A 16916-nucleotide genomic window follows, 5' to 3' on the forward strand; every position below is an offset into this window, starting at 1 on the left:
AAAGGGAACACCAAAGGCAACTTTCCCCTAGAACTATTAATGGTGTTAAACTTGAGTAGGGTTTCAATTTTACAAGAGGATCAAGTATCCAACAAGAAAATCATTAATAGTATGAGTGTAAGAAAATCATTAATAGTATGAGTGTAGGAAGCACTTTACCCAAATATAGAACTTTCCAATGCGAATTCGAATTTAGTTGGACTCTAATATATATATCGAAGTTGTCTTACACTGAATTATGCCAATGTCACCATAAAAAAAAGAACAATTTGGTTTGTAGACATCCATTTTCCTTAAATTCTCAAACTTCTCTGGAGAATTATTCTTCTGTCCAAAAATACACCCCTCGTGGAAAACATAGTCGTCATAATATAAAAAGAAATGGAAGTCCAAATACAAGCAAATAATACAAATTGCAAGCTTTAGCAGCTATCCTTCAAGATTTTATTGTACACTGGTGATTATACTTTAAGAAATCTGTCAAACCAGTCACTTGCTTCTTTTACCATCAATGGTGTCATTTGATGACCAATTCCAGGTTGCGCTATCAGCTGAAAATTATTAGAACAAGCATTTCAGAACCTAAGAAGATTGATCACCCAAAAAAGAAGGTAGTAAATTAAAGGACATGTTCTTCAGCAATGCTAGTTGCAAGAAATAGATATTTACTTCCAAGTTGCAACAGAGAAGTAAAATCCAAGAACTAAAAGACCAGTTGGTATTAGGAAAGCCATTATTCTAGAGATTTGATTAACTAATTCGGTTAGATTTTTACAAAGTGACAGTTCTGAGCGGATTGAAGTAAAGAGTATGAAAAGTCCGAAAGAACAAGTTGGAGACAAAGTTATCCCAAATGAAGTGAATGGAAAAGGGAAAAAAATTAAAAGGTCCTCAAAAGTAATTGAAACAGGTCAACCACGAAGGCTTATGGTTTAATGACATCAGTATGAGTCTCCCCACACAATAGTTTCGCACTACTCCTTTGAGTCTTACCCTTCCACTCCCTAGTTTCATAGAAATAACTTTATAAAAAAGGAAATTTAAACATGTTATTTTTAGATTCAAGTACTGAATTGCAGCAGTATCCACTTCATAATCAGTTATTTGTGAGTTCATACCATAATATGTTCATTTGGTTCCTTTAAGGTCCTCAAAACTCATACTTAATGACAGCTAAGTAAGGAAAAAAGTTTCTGTTTCTTTTCACAGAAAAAGCAGGCTGGAGGTAAGCTTTGTACCTTAAAATTCTGAGGACACTTAGTCTTTTTACAAGCTCTGAGAGTTCTTGATTCTGGAATTTCCAGGCCACCTAGTGGGCAACGAGGATCATCTCCCCCTACAATATTTGGAAAAGTAGACTTATCCTTTAAACAGCAAGAGAAGGAAAAGAGCACATGATGATTGAAGGGTAATAAATGTAACGAATTCTTTTGTCATTATTTAAGATATGTAGATTCTTGTACCATTTAAAATCAGTAACGGGCGTGGTGCAATAGTTGGAACTGTGTATGGTGCATCAAATTGAGACGCCAAACCCGGGGCAATCCTATCCCAGACCTGGTGAGATATGCTACTAAGTAAACATCAGATAGTTCCATGAAATACAACATTTGAGAAGCGTGCTATAGATTTTAACAATGTCCGATATTCAACTTATAAAGATAATCGCAAGAAGCATCACAAGTATAACATTTAGGACTATGAACTCAAATCTTTTCTAAATCTAAGATCAATCAGTTCCCATAACTCCTAAGACTGTAACACGAACTTGTACTACCAAAATAGTGATGAATGTTTATAATGCTGTCAGACAGACAATACCTGGAGGAATGAACTTTTCTATTTCAAGTTTTTGATGGAAGTGATTAATTTTACAAGGCTGCAACCACGACATATAGCTCAGGTTTGCTCCAATAAAACTTCCTTTAGCCTACCTAGAATGTAATAATATAAGACCACATACTGCTGCCCCTTCCCCCAAATTTAATCAGTAATGTACATATCCCATCCTATACCTTATTTTAGTGTATCAATATATAGCTCGGAGTCTGCCGAACCTCGCATCACATGAATGCCTCTTAAATAATCTTGAGAAGGAACAGGAAGACCACAGTATTTGAATTTCTCATCATGCATGAATGAAAAAAAAAATTAAACATGAAAGTTATCAGCCTAACCTTCTGAACCACTTCTTTATCAATTGCACTCTTGTCTAAATCAGCACGTGCTTCTGAAAACAAAATAACTAAAACAGATAAGTAAAGAACCCTATATGCAGCACTAAAGTAGCTGGTAACAAACAAGTGAGTCAGATGTGATGGGGAGCATATAGACAACAGTAAAGTAGCTGATCCAACTAATAAGGTTCTTGGAGTTGCGTTCACCTTCAAAGACAGCCTTGATACTGTTAACTCTTGCTTGCCACTTATCATGCTCAATTGCCCATCCAAAACCCTACAACCTCATTTCGATATTCTCATCATAATCTTGTATCAATTAAAATCTATCACTGATCCTATTATACTTAACATGAGGTACCTGAACACCAATTATAGGGACAACCACAGAATAGCGAGTGTCAACAAATGCAGCAAACCAAGCATGCATACCTGCAAGGCAGAAAGTATTTGAATCTGATGTTCTTTCAGATACTGTTATGTAAATTTCCTAATTCACTTGTCAAACCTCCAAGAGACTCGCCAGTGATTCCTATCTTTGATGGGTCAACATCTTCCCTCTCAGTAAGATAATCTGCCAGTTTTATCAAGTCCCAAACCTTCAAAGCTCAGCAAAAGATATGCTCAGAGCCCCATATATCAACTACTCATCATGGCAGTTCGAGAATAACAACAAAATTTCACCAAGCTTCTCAAATGGTAGAATTAGGTTAGTTTTTTTAATTATTACCGTATCAAATATGAATGGCATTGTATCTCCATTTTTCCATGATGACACTAGGGACTGTACTACAGAAAAGAAGATGTTAGCAAGATCAAGTCAACCATGTATAGTAGTATTCAAGCATAATTGATTGGATCACCATTACTTATTCTCATTATAAAAACCACTCATAAAAGAGTATTCTTATTGTGAAGCCAATTGTGAGAGAAAGTATTTCCCGTGTTTAGCTTACTCCCATTTGTCTATATTCAGGCCTTTCATGGGCTAGAGTTCAAACAGAAACTCCATCATCAAACAACCAAAAGCCAGCGGTATCATCTATTCACCATATCCATAACATGATTTAAAACTACATATCACAAATTTTGGATAGCCCACTGTTGCATAAGCATCCGGAGAGGAAAGTTCTTTTCTATATCAGCTAATTGAATATACACATAAGCAAAAGGCAAAATACTAACATCTCGATAGGTTGTGATGCTGGTCGCACGTTCTCCATGGTATCGAGAATCAATTGCAACAGCAATATATCCCCTTGAAGCATATCCCTAAAAGAAAAAATTATCCTTGATACTCCATTGTAGTGAGAACTCAAGAATATTGAAGAAAACAACAGATGTCACCTCAAGCAATGGCCTCAACCACTCTTTGCATTTGTTCGTGCTATGCAGGAAAACAATAGTAGGCCTCCTTTTCTTTTCACTTTCTTTCATGCTCAATACCAATACAGGCAAGAGCCCTTGCCCTCCTTCCTGCAAACAGTAAGAGAGTTACAGCTACCTAATTTAGTCATATCTCAAATAGATTATTACAAAAGTAACCACATCTCAGAAGTCAGAAGATCATCATCTAAATGCTTATTCGACTACTCAGGAGGTACATCGTTTAATAAACGGAATTTGGTTACACACTAATAAGTAGATTAATCGACGAAATATACTTCTAAAATCATATCACCTCAGTAGTCAGGTAGAAATTTTCCTCTTGAAGCAGTTCCTTAAAATTGGGTATATCTTCCTTTGGGCATGATGCCATTGCCTGTATTTTCAGATAAAAATGTTAAAATGAAGTCTCCGGAGTATAGAATTGGCAGTACAAAGAAATCATAGTAGTTTTGTACCTCACTGAAGGTTGGCTTTGGAGATTCCTGAAAGAAAGGATCCTTCACAGGTTTTCCCGGTATTACAGATAGTGGAACTGGAAAGAATTAGACCAAGCATTTACAAGCTTGTTAATTTAACATCCAAAATATAAGTAGGCAACAGGGAGGAACTAGACCAGACAATAAAACTTCTTAATTACCACCCAAGAGATAAAGAAATAAAAAGACACAACTTTGACAGTAATTCATTGAATCTACCAAGAGATAGAACTGATGATCTCAAGATGCACTCTTGCTACCAGAAAGGGCTACTACAGTACCGTTATTGTACAAGAGTTCAGCTTCATTATTCCTGCCAAGTAAACTACTAATGTCATCCTCCCATCTCTTCTCATCCTTGACAGTCATTTCTACTTCCTCTATCCTCTCATTCCACGAAACAAGATTAGAACAAAACTCTCCACCACTCACAATTTCAGTCTCCAATGAACCCAAGCTTAATTATCTTACAGAATTGCAACCATCTAATCAGATTTGCATCATTCAGCTGCTACACTTTTCTGTTCCATTCTAGTCTTCCGTTTCTAAATAATCCCTTCTATCAATTATTCCCCAGTTCAGTTCCAAAATCAGACCCCTCCTCCACACACACAGAAAAAAAATAAAAAATTAATGAACACTGGAAGTTGCCACCCATCCCCAAACCCAGAAAAATGGGTGGAAATGGTTAATTCGTACAGCAATCATACTAAGAACGAACAAAATGCGGAAAGAAAAAAAGGCAACTAATTTTGACAGGTTATTGCAGAAAAAAGGGAAAATACAAATGCTGGAATCGATTGACAATGACAGCACTAAATTGACTAAGAACTATGATTCAAAAAGTTAAAAGCTTGACAGTCATTATAGCAGTAAAGTTCAAATGCAATTTATCCCCAAAACTTCAATCGATTCGTAGACCAGATCATTAAAAAAAAAAAAAGAGACCTTCAGAAGGACGACGGCTACGAAGGACTTGGAGGAACTGAGATCGGAGCCCCGCAGCAGCGTCGTCTGTCTCCACCGTCGCCATGGATCCCGATCAGTTGAGCTGAAAAACAAGTCAAGATTTTGGACTAATAAATAGAGTAATTACTTGCTTTTATTTTTTTAATTTGCATACATGTACTGCAAGCGAAGAACAAAATTGGAACTTTCCAACAAAATGCATCTGTCCGAATCTTACTGTAATATGATCATTACAATTATTAAAATTATTATATGTTGACGCTATATGTCAAAGTTGGTTAGATTATTTTGGAAGACGCAGTAGGTTAGAGTTCGGCATCAAAATAGACATTTTTTGAAACCCTAAATATTAAAAGGATTTTGTGAAAACACATATCAAAATGGACCGTTTCCTTATTTACAAGGAAATTATAACTATTATTTTTAACATTGTCATCCCCGTTAACTTCAAATTTATCCAAAATAATATTATACAAACTTAGATCATCCATAAATGGATGAACTACAATTCTTTTTATTAGCTTGTCACGTAAATATATATATATAAAATAATGATTTTTTTCAATGATAAAAGTATTAATACTTGAAAACTTTTTTCATAAAATAAATTTTACTATTTATTTGATGTCGACGAGGACAACGATTCCTCTTTAGGTATGTTCAATAATAACTATGTTTGTTATATTTAGATCTACAAACATCACTGCTAAGTACTAATTTAACTATATAAATTACAATCACGAGAGTCAATTTTTATTTTTTTTAAATATAAAAAATTTATTAATAACAATCATAAAAAAATTTCAATAGGAATAAGTACAATTAAGGAAGGCTAGACCTTACCTTACCAATCCTAATGAGGTACCTAACCTCTACTAATTAACAACCATGAAGAAAATACGAGCTAGAGAGAACTAGATATTCTATGATCATCACCAAGTTTATAATACACACTATGATGATATTACAAGTGAGGATTCTCAAGTAATGAAAAATCATAAAGGCCAAGGAGAAAGTTGAGTTATCAACCTCAAACTTCCTTTTACGAATGTATGAACTAAACAAGATAGATTGGCCTTCTAAAGGAACCTGAAATATGTTTCTCTTGTCTTCTTCTTCAAATATGTCCAATAACAGTTGATAGTGCATCACTTCTTGGCTTTATTGAATCGTGTTGAAGTTATTGATATTGTCATATGATTTTGCTTTGCAAGTCGTATCGGTAGTTGCCTTGGAACAAATTCCTCAGTCACTTTACCATCCCAACTATGCTTTAATTTCTTTCATGCTTCGTTTTGTTGTTGCGTTGTTGCCTAGGAGAAATATCTGCATTCCTAGCTGCAATTGCAAAACAACAATCCAGCATTTCCTCTTCCTCACCTTCCTCACCCTGATCAGAGATGTCCTCATCATCTAGGTTAGCAAACTTATTTGGGGACAAAGTACTACTACCACAAATTTGAAGTTGTTTGTTAATGTAATCGGTGCAAGTGAAGCCAATTTTTCAATATTAGAACTCACCAAACGATCACTTAAGATTGCAGCAACATTTGTTGATGGTGACAAACCTTGCGAGGGAGTTACTAACTTGGCACTACTACGCACAAAAGCATGAGCTGTTGGGCTCAATTTCTTTTGCATAGGAGGAGAAGTGACTTGTTCCTCCTCTTCATCTGCTATATCTATCCATCTCAGAGTACTTGTCGCACATTGTTTTTCCTTAGAAATAACTAATTCATTAGTAGAGTTAACTTGAGATGAATTGATCTCATGCACAAAATTATTCGTAAGAGCATCAAAAGTGTTAAAACACATGACCTCTTGTGGAACAATTTCTCGAGCACCTGAATTCGTAGTTTGACTATCTACAACTTGTTGCACTGTGTTACTAATAGGCGAACCAATTCCAATACTTGGAGATTTTTTCTTCGTCACCACAGCCCATTTAGATTCATGTACCAGTTCCACTCTCCCACCTGTACTCTTGGCATTCATCAAGGCAATTGAATTAGTTTCGACATCACTTTCAAAATTTTGATTGGCATTGTCGACCTGCGCGTCATGTTGTCAACCAAACATTCAATAGTTTCAACACCCCGAGCATCATGTTGCGGTCCATCTGCCACTACCTTTGCATTCACGGGATCTAATGCCAAATCAACAGTTGTGTTAGTTGCCAATGGATGTCCTGATTTTCCAATAAGCACTACATCACCTCTGGTTACATTTAGTTGATGCCCATCATCTATTGTCGACGCCACGATTGTAGCTGGATTGTTTTGGCCCTCATCATCAGTGTGAACTAAAGTAGAATTTGTAGTCAAAGAAAGCTGATTTTCATTCAATTTTTTCTCTAATGTTTCAATAGCTCCAACTTTATTCCCTGATGAATGAATATCATCAACACTCTAAGAATCAATATGCAAAAAACCAGTTTTTCGACCTTCGTTATTAATGCTTATTTCTCTGGTATTTTTAACGCCAAGTTTCGCACCAGTAACACTTTTGTTTTCAACAGTGTTGCTATTTGATTGCTGTCCAAAATCAACTTGCGACTCTAGGACCAAAGTATTTCTAATGGTTAAACTTTGATCCCCTGAAGCTGATTTGTGCGCAACTGCTTTGCCTAAGAGTTGCCCAAAATTTTCTTTATTTTGGCACTCCAAATCTCGTGCCACAACTACTTGATCATGGACATCACTTTTATCAACCACAAGGAATTTATTTTCAGCCCTCTTTTCATCTAATATTTCTCGAGCATCACCTTGATATTTTTCTATCTCAGAGCCTACTTGCGATGCTTCTTAGTCTCTTCTTTTTGAAAATTTTTAATTTATTTATATTAAATTTTCGTGAGATTTAAGAGCATCATTATATATGAAAAATAACAAAGATATCACATTTAAAAAAAATATATATTGGGATTTGTTCAATTAGGAATGAACTCTGGAAAAAAAAAATTAGTTCATGAACTAAGGCACATATTTTGTTATAAATTTTTTTAGGGTTCTTTCGTGATGAGGCGAACTCCAATCTTTTTAAACAAAAAGATGTTGCAGTTCGTTCAATTCCAGGCAAACTCTAATATATATATTTTTTTTTAAAATTGAACTAACTAAGACAAGTTAGAACTTTTACGTATCGATCTTTTTTTTTATGAAAAACACATAGGGTTCGTCCATAATTGGGCAAATTGTAATTTATTTATTTTTAGAAAAAAAGGATTTGTCGAACTTTGAACCCTATTATATTCCTCATGGGATCGATCCTAACCTTTGTTAGGTTCTTTATTTGGTCAACAATCGCTTTATACTTCTATTAGAGGTGTAATTTGAGCGTATTAGTATATAATTGATATTGGTTGGTTCGGGTATCGCACCTGATTTATGTTAATTATTTTGTTAGGGGATAAGGGTTTGAAAAATACCTCAGCTTTGGTCGAATTTGCTGTTGCGATACTAAACTTTTATGAGGACCTATTACCTCCCTAGACTATTTAATATCGTATTTTTTACCCTCTAAACTATTTAATAGTGTATTTTAAAGGTATATATGTGTCCACGTAGACACATTACTATTTATAATTTTGCATTATTTTTTATGTCCACGTGGGCAAATATATATGTTTAAAATATGGTATTAAATAGCTAGGGAGGTAATAGGTCCTCATGAAAGTTTAGTATCGCAACAGCAAATTCGATCAAAGTTGGGGTATTTTTCAGACTCTTATTCCTTTGTTAGGTGATTGTACGAGTGAACTAGATTTATTTATTTGTGACAATGTTGGACATATTTTGTTGTGGTTGTTATGTATGTCATGGTGATGAGTTACTTGTTCGTATTTCATATATTTGCAGTTGGTCGATGATCCTATTAGTACATTATTTTTTTGAGTATTGATATTGTACTTTTTTTTTAAGTACATGACATATTTCAATTGTTGTTGTGTGACCTTAGTTGTGATTTCCATGTTTTCTAAATCTAAAGTTGATTTGCTTTTTCCGGGCTGCCATAGATCATATTTTTTCTCTAATCCATTGTTCGGACTTAGATTTTTCCTGTTTTGGGATTGCATCCCTATATTCTAGGCGATGTTAGATGTTTTGATACACGACTTTCAGATTCTAAAAAAATTATTTCCGCACGTTTTCCATCAAAACTTATGAATATTTACTTTAATTAATGAGACTACTATTTTAATTGTTTGTTAAGTGTTGGCTGGAATAATTGATTCTCGTACCAAAATTTAGAGTGAGACCTTTCACAACCGTTTAGATCGTGACAAGTATATATATATATATATATATTATAAATTAAACCCCTCTTATTTTATAAAAAAATGTATATAAATCTTGGAAAGATATTATTAGAAAAAAAATGAACAAGTTGCTATAATAATATAATATAATTAAAGGAGAAATCATAAATTACACAAATATTGGATTCTTATTATCCTAAATAATTTATTGTTATTATTATTATTATTATTATTATTATTCCTTATTTTCAAGAGTACCCCACTTATATTTTTTACTATTCTTTTTAGCAAATCAGTAATTATTTTTTTCCTTTTCTAGTTTATTGATTTTCATTTACCTTCCCATTATGTAAAATATTAGGGTTATTTTTTTCATAATATTTACTTCTTCTTTTTCATTTTGTTTACAACGGCCGCATATATTTAGGAGTTTTATTCCTTATTTTCTTATTAAAAAATAACTTTTCACGTGTCACATACCACTATACTTTTGTTTGACTAGGGTTTTGGCAAGTTAGTGAGTGACGTGGCCTCTCTTGGTTGGATGAGGATTGTTTTGGTCAAATTCATGAAAATTTTGTAAAGAAATAAATGCACGCAATTTTATATATAAAATTACAAAAGATTTAATGTCTTAACACTTCAGTTTTTCTATATAAATATCTTCTTTGTGTCTTTTAATTTCATATTATATTTATCCTTAAAAGTATTTCCGTCTCTCTAGAGGTTGATTTTTTTTTTTCTTAAACATTAGGGTTTTCTCTTTAATCCAAGATCCCTTTTTGGGTGTTTTTAGTTCTTTGCTTTGGGTTAAGAAGTGGTTGTTCTAATCTGAGATTTCGATTTAGGTGAAAGGTATGATTTTTTTCTCTTCATCTCTGATTGTTTTTTTTCTTCATCTATTTTTATTTTTTTTGTGTTTGATTTGCTTTTTGTTTTTGTTGGTTTCTTTACAAGCTGATTTATTTTGTTCATGACTTTTCTTGAAATGAAGTATTTTTGTGATGTCATTTTAGGTGCTATCTGCCTGGGTTTTGTTTTGCTTATAATTTTACTGTGGTTCTAGTTAAATTTTAATTTTTTTATTTGTGGAATTATCCTGTGAATTTATCGAAATCATCGGAGCCATGGAAAATCCTAATTTGACTTTTGATTATATTTGATATGAATTTAGTGGTGTGTGATTTAGTTATAATATTTTTTATGTGAATTTTAATTTTTTTTGTGAAGCTTTGTCATTTTTACCTTTTAGTTAAGTTAATTTGCTTTAAAAACACTTAATTATCTTGAAAATAATTGTCATATGTCTTTTTTTTTTTTTTTGGGTTAATGGATTATTTTTGGTAAACTTATTTTTTAGGTTTTGTTATACTTATGATTTTTGTTCAAGCTTTGATTTTGTGTTTTTTTACCTTTTCAATTTTAATGAATTTACTTAGAAAGCTCTAAAGTAGCTTGAAATTAATTGGCATATGTTTATATTGTTCATTTTAAAGGTTCATTGATCTTGTTCAGGCATTTGTCTGATTGTAACGCTTGTTGATTGAATGATAAGAAAAGCTTTAATTTGAGAATTAAGATTCATTAAAGACTTTCAAACTCAATTCACTAAAATGAAATGTGTACTAATCATATCATTACTATTGCATTAAATGTATTAGATTTGTATCATATAATTTTGAATTTAGAGAAGCTTAAAATTAAACACATGCTAATCTATATATATATATATATATATATATCATTAAATATATGTTTGAATTATGATACAAACAAACATTTATTGTACATATTAAAGTATGATTATAATTGGATCTTATGTATTTGTTTTTGAGTTAGATGGAGACATCAAGTGAAGGAGATACTCATGATGCAAGTGATTCAAAATCACCTATTGATCTTAATCTTCCATTGCCAGTACGAATGAATGGTGGGGATTGTCAGCATCTTTCGATACGGTTAGTTTCTTTTGTTATTTTTTGTACACTAAATTAGTTTTTTTTTTCCTTTTTGTTCGCTTAATTAAGTCATCTAAAATCTTTCTTTATGACATAATACTCTTTTCATGATATTAGTGAACACATTATCATCTTCCTTTTTCCCTACATTGATATTCATGTCTAGATAATAAATAAAGAATTATTTTGTGAAAAAAGATCCAATTATCTCTTCTCTATTAGAGGATTGATTTCTCATATACTTACTTAACTATACTAATAATTACTACTTCAGAAAATCATCTTTCTTTCTTTTTTCAATAAAAAGTGACTTATTTTGGAGAAATAACTAACAGTTGAGTGCTCACTTGTGAAATCAATTCCTCTTTAGATTGAAAAGGAAATAAATCAATATATTTATTGGTGAATTTCTTTGCAATACAATCAATAGGTTGCTGAGATGTAAAAGAAAGACATTATATATAATCTATTCGCCTTTTGAATTAAGCAGTAACCCCTCAAAGCAACTTCCTACCGAAGAAGTTTCAGAACATACGTGGTGTTGGTATGCTGATTACACTCATAAGATTGGAGTTGATGGAAGTGTAGGAGACAAAATTGGACTACCTTCTCTTAGATTGAGAAAGGAAACAGATCAAACATCAAAAGGAGGTGATGCAAATTTAAGAAAACATAGTAGGTGGGATTTGCAGGAAGATATCACAAATGTTGCAAAGTGTCGTAAAACTCAAAAAGTGCGGTTGATGACCGAATTGTTGAGTGGAAAATTCAATTTGGGGAGAAGCTCTATGAATGCTAAACTAATTTCAGCGAATAGTATGTCCATGGAGCTAAATAGAGTTGCACCACCTATGGATAAGGGTATGAGGATGGCGGTTTGTCAGTCAGAAAATGAGTTATATCAAGAGAAGTTACGTCAAACTCTAAAAAGCTTCACAAATGCTCAAAAACATGCTAAAAATGACCCAACTCAAAGAAAGAACATTCCATATTGGCCGACTATACTGAAGGACAATAAAAGTTGTGAGCCTCTCAAGGTGAATGGGGTTGGATCAAGTGAATCTTTACAGAAAGAAGTAATTTCGTCTGGAAGACAATCAAATTTGGTTCAATTAGATCAATCCAGGAGAAATAGTTTCATCAACCTCAACCCAATCATTGACCTGAGTCATAGCTCAATACTACAAAGAAATCAAAGATCTTCAAAGGTCACAGAAAAAAGAGCATCAACTTATATGCCACCAACAAGTAATATGAGGATGTTTAGAAATTGGAAGGAAGTAAATTATCCCCAAACCCAAAATGGAGTATTTCCATGGAGAAATTCAGGATCAACCAATTTTAATCCATCTTATGCGAATGATGGATTGCTCAGAAGTAATACTGCAACAACACAAGTTAAGGATCAAACAACTAAACTTCCAAATTCTGTGCAAGTTTCTTCTCCTGTCTCCATCAAATGGGGGTTGCACAATATTGAAATATCAAGTCCAATAAAATTTTCTATTGCGCAAAACACAGCTTTTCAACCTTACAAACTACATGAAAATCATAAATTTGGAAAAGTTGTTATTAGCTCAGTTCAAAAAGGAAAGACGGTAAGTGACCTTAAAAGTACGAATTCAATGAGAGCTGAGGACAAGAGCATCAAAGGTATGAGGTCTTTGAATCCTTTTTCCAATGAGGGCATGTTAGCAATACAATTGTCTAGATATCAAGAAAGACATTTGACCCCTTACAACATCCACCCACCGTTTCTCTTGCATGAAAATCCATGTATCTACAATGGATCATTCTTGCCTCATCAACAATTGAAGGAGTCCTCTGGTATTTATATGAGTGATTTTCCTGAAATTCAAAGCTCCCGACAACATGTTTCTTGCTTTAAGGGTAAACTTGAATTTTCCACATTTTCATATAATTTGTGCATTTACTATTGGCTCAATCAAATAAAAGACGATTGATTTTACAGATCAAAGTGTATCTCTTGGACTCCAACAGAAGAAAAGAAAGGCCCATGCACTTGAAAAACTTGGAAGAAGAAAATTGCAGCAGTCTACATCTTCAAGTGGCATTCTACACAGTGCTAGAAATTCTGGTTCAAAAATTGATATGATGCAAGATGATAATATTTCCAAAACATTAGACATGAGGAGCTATTATACCCCTACAACTATATTGCCTGTCATTAGAATTTCTAAAGAGAATCCTCCTTGTCTTTTTAATCAAAATCCTGTTGATATTGCGAATGCTGATGATGAAAGGTACTTCAGAACTATTGAGGATCAAAGAATTCGGGACAAGAGTTCTTTGCGGGAAAACTGGAGTTGAAGTAAAGTCGGATGGATGGTAGATGCAAAGGAGAAAGGAAAGGCAGGGAAGAATGCTGGTTGTTTGTTTGAAATATTAATTCTTCTAGGGATATAATAGTTGTTAATTCAACTACTGTCACCAAAACATATATCTTTGTTCGTTTCGAACTTAATCTTATACAAACGGTTTAATGAGACAAATCAACTTTGATGTTCATCTTTTGTTTTTCTGGTATATGCATAATGTATTGACTCTTTTCTGTTAGAAATGTTTTAGGTGACTCTTTAAACTTCTTCGGTTAGTGAAAAACACTTGTTGAATTTTGTCGGCTATTATTTTAGTGCATGCTACTATTTTAGTGCAAAGTGTCATGTTCCATCACTTTGCTTCTCAAATTCGGCACCGAAATAGGGAGAAGAATCTAGAGTTACAGAGAGGCTTATGGAGAACTCTATAACCCCTTGGATATTTTAAGAAGACTTTGGAATTTTCTAGAAATTGTAGAGAATTCTAGAATGTGGACTAAAGTGTAATATTGTAGAAACTTGTAAAGTAATTATTATTTACACTTAAGCCCTTAGAGAATAGTATAAATAGATGGCCTCCCATTTGCAAAATCATCCAACAAAGTGTAAGCAATCTTTCACAAAGCAATACAAAACCTTCTTTCAAAGTTCTCAGATCAATCCAAGAGAAATAGTTTCACAACCTCAACCCAATCATTGACCTGAATCATAGCTCAATACTACAAAGAAATCAACGACCTTTAAAGGTTACCAAAAAAAGAGCATCAACTTATAAATTTGCATTAAAGGAATTATCCCCAAACCCAAAATAGAGTATTTCCATGGAGATGGTTACAGAAAAAAGAGCATCCACTTATATGCCACCAACAGGTAATATGAGGATGTTCATAAAAGGAATTATCCCCAAATCCAAAATGGAGTAATTACATGGAAAAATTCAGGATCAATCAATTTTAATCCATCTTATGCTAATGATGGATTGCTCAGAAGTAATACTGCAACAACACAAGTTAAGGATCGAACAACCAAACTTTCAAATTCAGTGCAAATTTCTTCTCCTGTCCCCACCAGATGGGGTCGCACAATGTTGAAATATCAAGTCCTGTAAAAATTTCTATTGCGCAGAACACATCTTTTCAACCTTACAATCTACATGAAAATCATAAATTTGGAAAAGTTGTTATTAGCTCAGTTCAAAAAGGAAAGACGGTAAGTGACCTTAAAAGTACGAATTCAATAAGAGTTGAGGACAAGAGCATCTAAGGTATCAGGTCTTTGAATCCTTTTTTCAATGAGGGCATGTTAGCAACACAATTGTCTAGATATCAAGAAAGACCTTTTACCCTTACAACATTCCCCCACTGTATGAAAATTCATGTATCTACAATGGATCATTCTTGCCTCATCATCAATTGAAGGAGTCATTTGGTATTTATATTAGTGATTTTCTAGAACTTCAAAGCTCCCGACTACATGTTCCTTGCTTTAAGGGTAAACTTGAATTTTCCACATTTTCATATAATTTGTGCATTTACTATTGTCTCACACAAATAAACGACGGTTGATTTTACAGATCAAAGTGTATCTCTTGGAACCCAACATAAGAAAATAAAGGTTGATGCACTTGAAAAACTTGGAAGAAGAAAATTGCAGCAGTGTCTACATCTTCAAGTGACATTCTACACACTACTAGAAATTTGTTGATGCACTTGAAAAACTTGGAAGAAGAAAATTGCAGTAGTCTACATCTTCAAGTGGCATTCTACACACTACTAGAGATTTTGGTTCAAAAATTGATATGATGCAGGATGATAATATTTCCAAAACATTAGTTATGGGAGCTATTATACCCCTGCAACTATATTGCATGTCATTAGAATTTCTAAAGAGAATCCTCGTCTTTTAATCAAAATTTTGTTGATATTGCGGATGCTGATGATGAAAGGTACTTCAGATCTATTGAGGATCAAAGAATTCGGGACAAGAGTTCTTTGCGGGAAAATTGGAGTTGAAGTAAAGTCGGATGGATGGTAGAGGCAAGGGAGAAAGGAAATGTAGGGGAGAATGCCAGTTGTTCGTTTGAAATATTAATTCTTCTAGGGATATAATAGTTGTTAATTCAACTACTGTCACCAAAACATATATCTTTGTTCGTTTCAAACTTAATCTTATACAAACGGTTTAATGAGACAAATCAACTTTGATGTTCATCTTTTGTTTTTCTGGTATATGTATAATGTATTGATTATTTTCTGTTAGAAATGTTTTAGGAGATTCTTTAAACTTCTTCGGTTAGTGAAAAACACTTGTTGAATTTTGCCGGCTACTATTTTAGTGCAAAGTGTCATGTCCTGCCACTTTGCTTCTCAAATTCGGCACTGAAATAGGGGAGAAGAATCTAGAGTTACAGAGAGGCTTATGGAGAACTCTAGAACCCCCTAGATATTTCAAGAAGACATTGAAATTCCCTAGAAATTGTAGAGGCTTATGGAGAACTCTAGAATCCCTTGGATATTTTAAGAAGACTTGGGAATTTTCTAGAAATTGTAGAGAATTCTAGAATGTGGACTAAAGTGTAATATTATAGGAACTTGTAAAGTAATTATTATTTACACTTAGGCCCTTAGGGAGTAGTATAAATAGAGGGCCTCCCATTTACAAAATCATCCAACAAAGTGTAAGCAATCTTCCACAAAGCAATACAAAACCTTCTTTCAAAGTTCTCTTGTCTTTCTTTACATTTTCATAGCGATCTAGCTTCAAAATGCTTACTTGATCTTATAAGACCGTGAAAGAATCATGAGTAAGTTGTCAAGTGTCGCACTGTGCATTAATGAGACTCTAAGTCTGTGACAAAAGGCTCTGTTCACTCAAACTTTAATTCAATTAGGGATATCTAAAATTAAATTTTGATGTCTATGCATGTATTTTTAGTTACGACTCACAAATCTTTTGCTTCTCGGGTGGTGTCGAACATTGTTGCTTATGTTGTAGGATATATCTGCTCATAGGGTCTGACCTGCTTCCCGCCTGAAAGAATCATTCACTAGCTAGTCGGACTAGTGTGAGTCTTAACCGGAGACATATTGAAAACCATGTCTTTCGAACAGAACGCAATATCCATCTTCCAAATAAAAAAGGGACTCGTTTAGAAGAAATATTATGTGCGGCATGTAGAGCAAATGTAAAGCATAGTCGGATTGTCCACACAACTCTTTCATAAAAGCATTATCCCAGTTTGTTTCATTTGCTTTCAAACCTACTAGAATCACTATGATAGTTTTTCTGGGATCAAAAACACTATTTTATTAGATCTTTTATCTATTCGATTGACCCTAAAGCTAAGAAAA

General features: G+C 33.4%; 2 protein-coding genes and 1 pseudogene across 2 annotated transcripts; 2 read left to right on the forward strand and 1 right to left on the reverse strand.

Annotated features, from left to right (window-relative positions):
• Positions 1-346: 346 nt before the first annotated feature.
• Positions 347-5219, reverse strand: LOC125838843 (uncharacterized). Its single transcript, XM_049517873.1, has 13 exons — positions 4991-5219; positions 4022-4098; positions 3859-3939; positions 3525-3653; positions 3363-3449; positions 2908-2961; positions 2686-2776; positions 2539-2609; positions 2385-2454; positions 2178-2230; positions 1464-1557; positions 1239-1336; positions 347-551 (listed from the first exon to the last, which is right to left on the reverse strand). The coding sequence occupies exons 1-13, from the start codon at positions 5073-5075 to the stop codon at positions 462-464; spliced, it is 1080 nt and encodes a 359-aa protein (XP_049373830.1). The 5' UTR covers positions 5076-5219; the 3' UTR covers positions 347-461.
• A 5889-nt stretch (positions 5220-11108) lies between these two features.
• On the forward strand, positions 11109-13558 carry LOC125838662 (uncharacterized). Its single transcript, XM_049517705.1, has 3 exons — positions 11109-11227; positions 11718-13117; positions 13200-13558. The coding sequence occupies exons 1-3, from the start codon at positions 11109-11111 to the stop codon at positions 13556-13558; spliced, it is 1878 nt and encodes a 625-aa protein (XP_049373662.1).
• Positions 13559-13573: 15 nt separating this feature from the next.
• Positions 13574-15578, forward strand: LOC125838664 (uncharacterized; annotated as a pseudogene).
• The last annotated feature ends 1338 nt before the right edge of the window (positions 15579-16916 follow it).

Source organism: Solanum verrucosum, unplaced genomic scaffold (genome assembly GCF_900185275.1).
Source record: "Solanum verrucosum unplaced genomic scaffold, falcon-dt-bn FXZP01000182.1, whole genome shotgun sequence".
In the NCBI taxonomy this organism is placed as follows: Eukaryota; Viridiplantae; Streptophyta; class Magnoliopsida; order Solanales; family Solanaceae; genus Solanum; species Solanum verrucosum.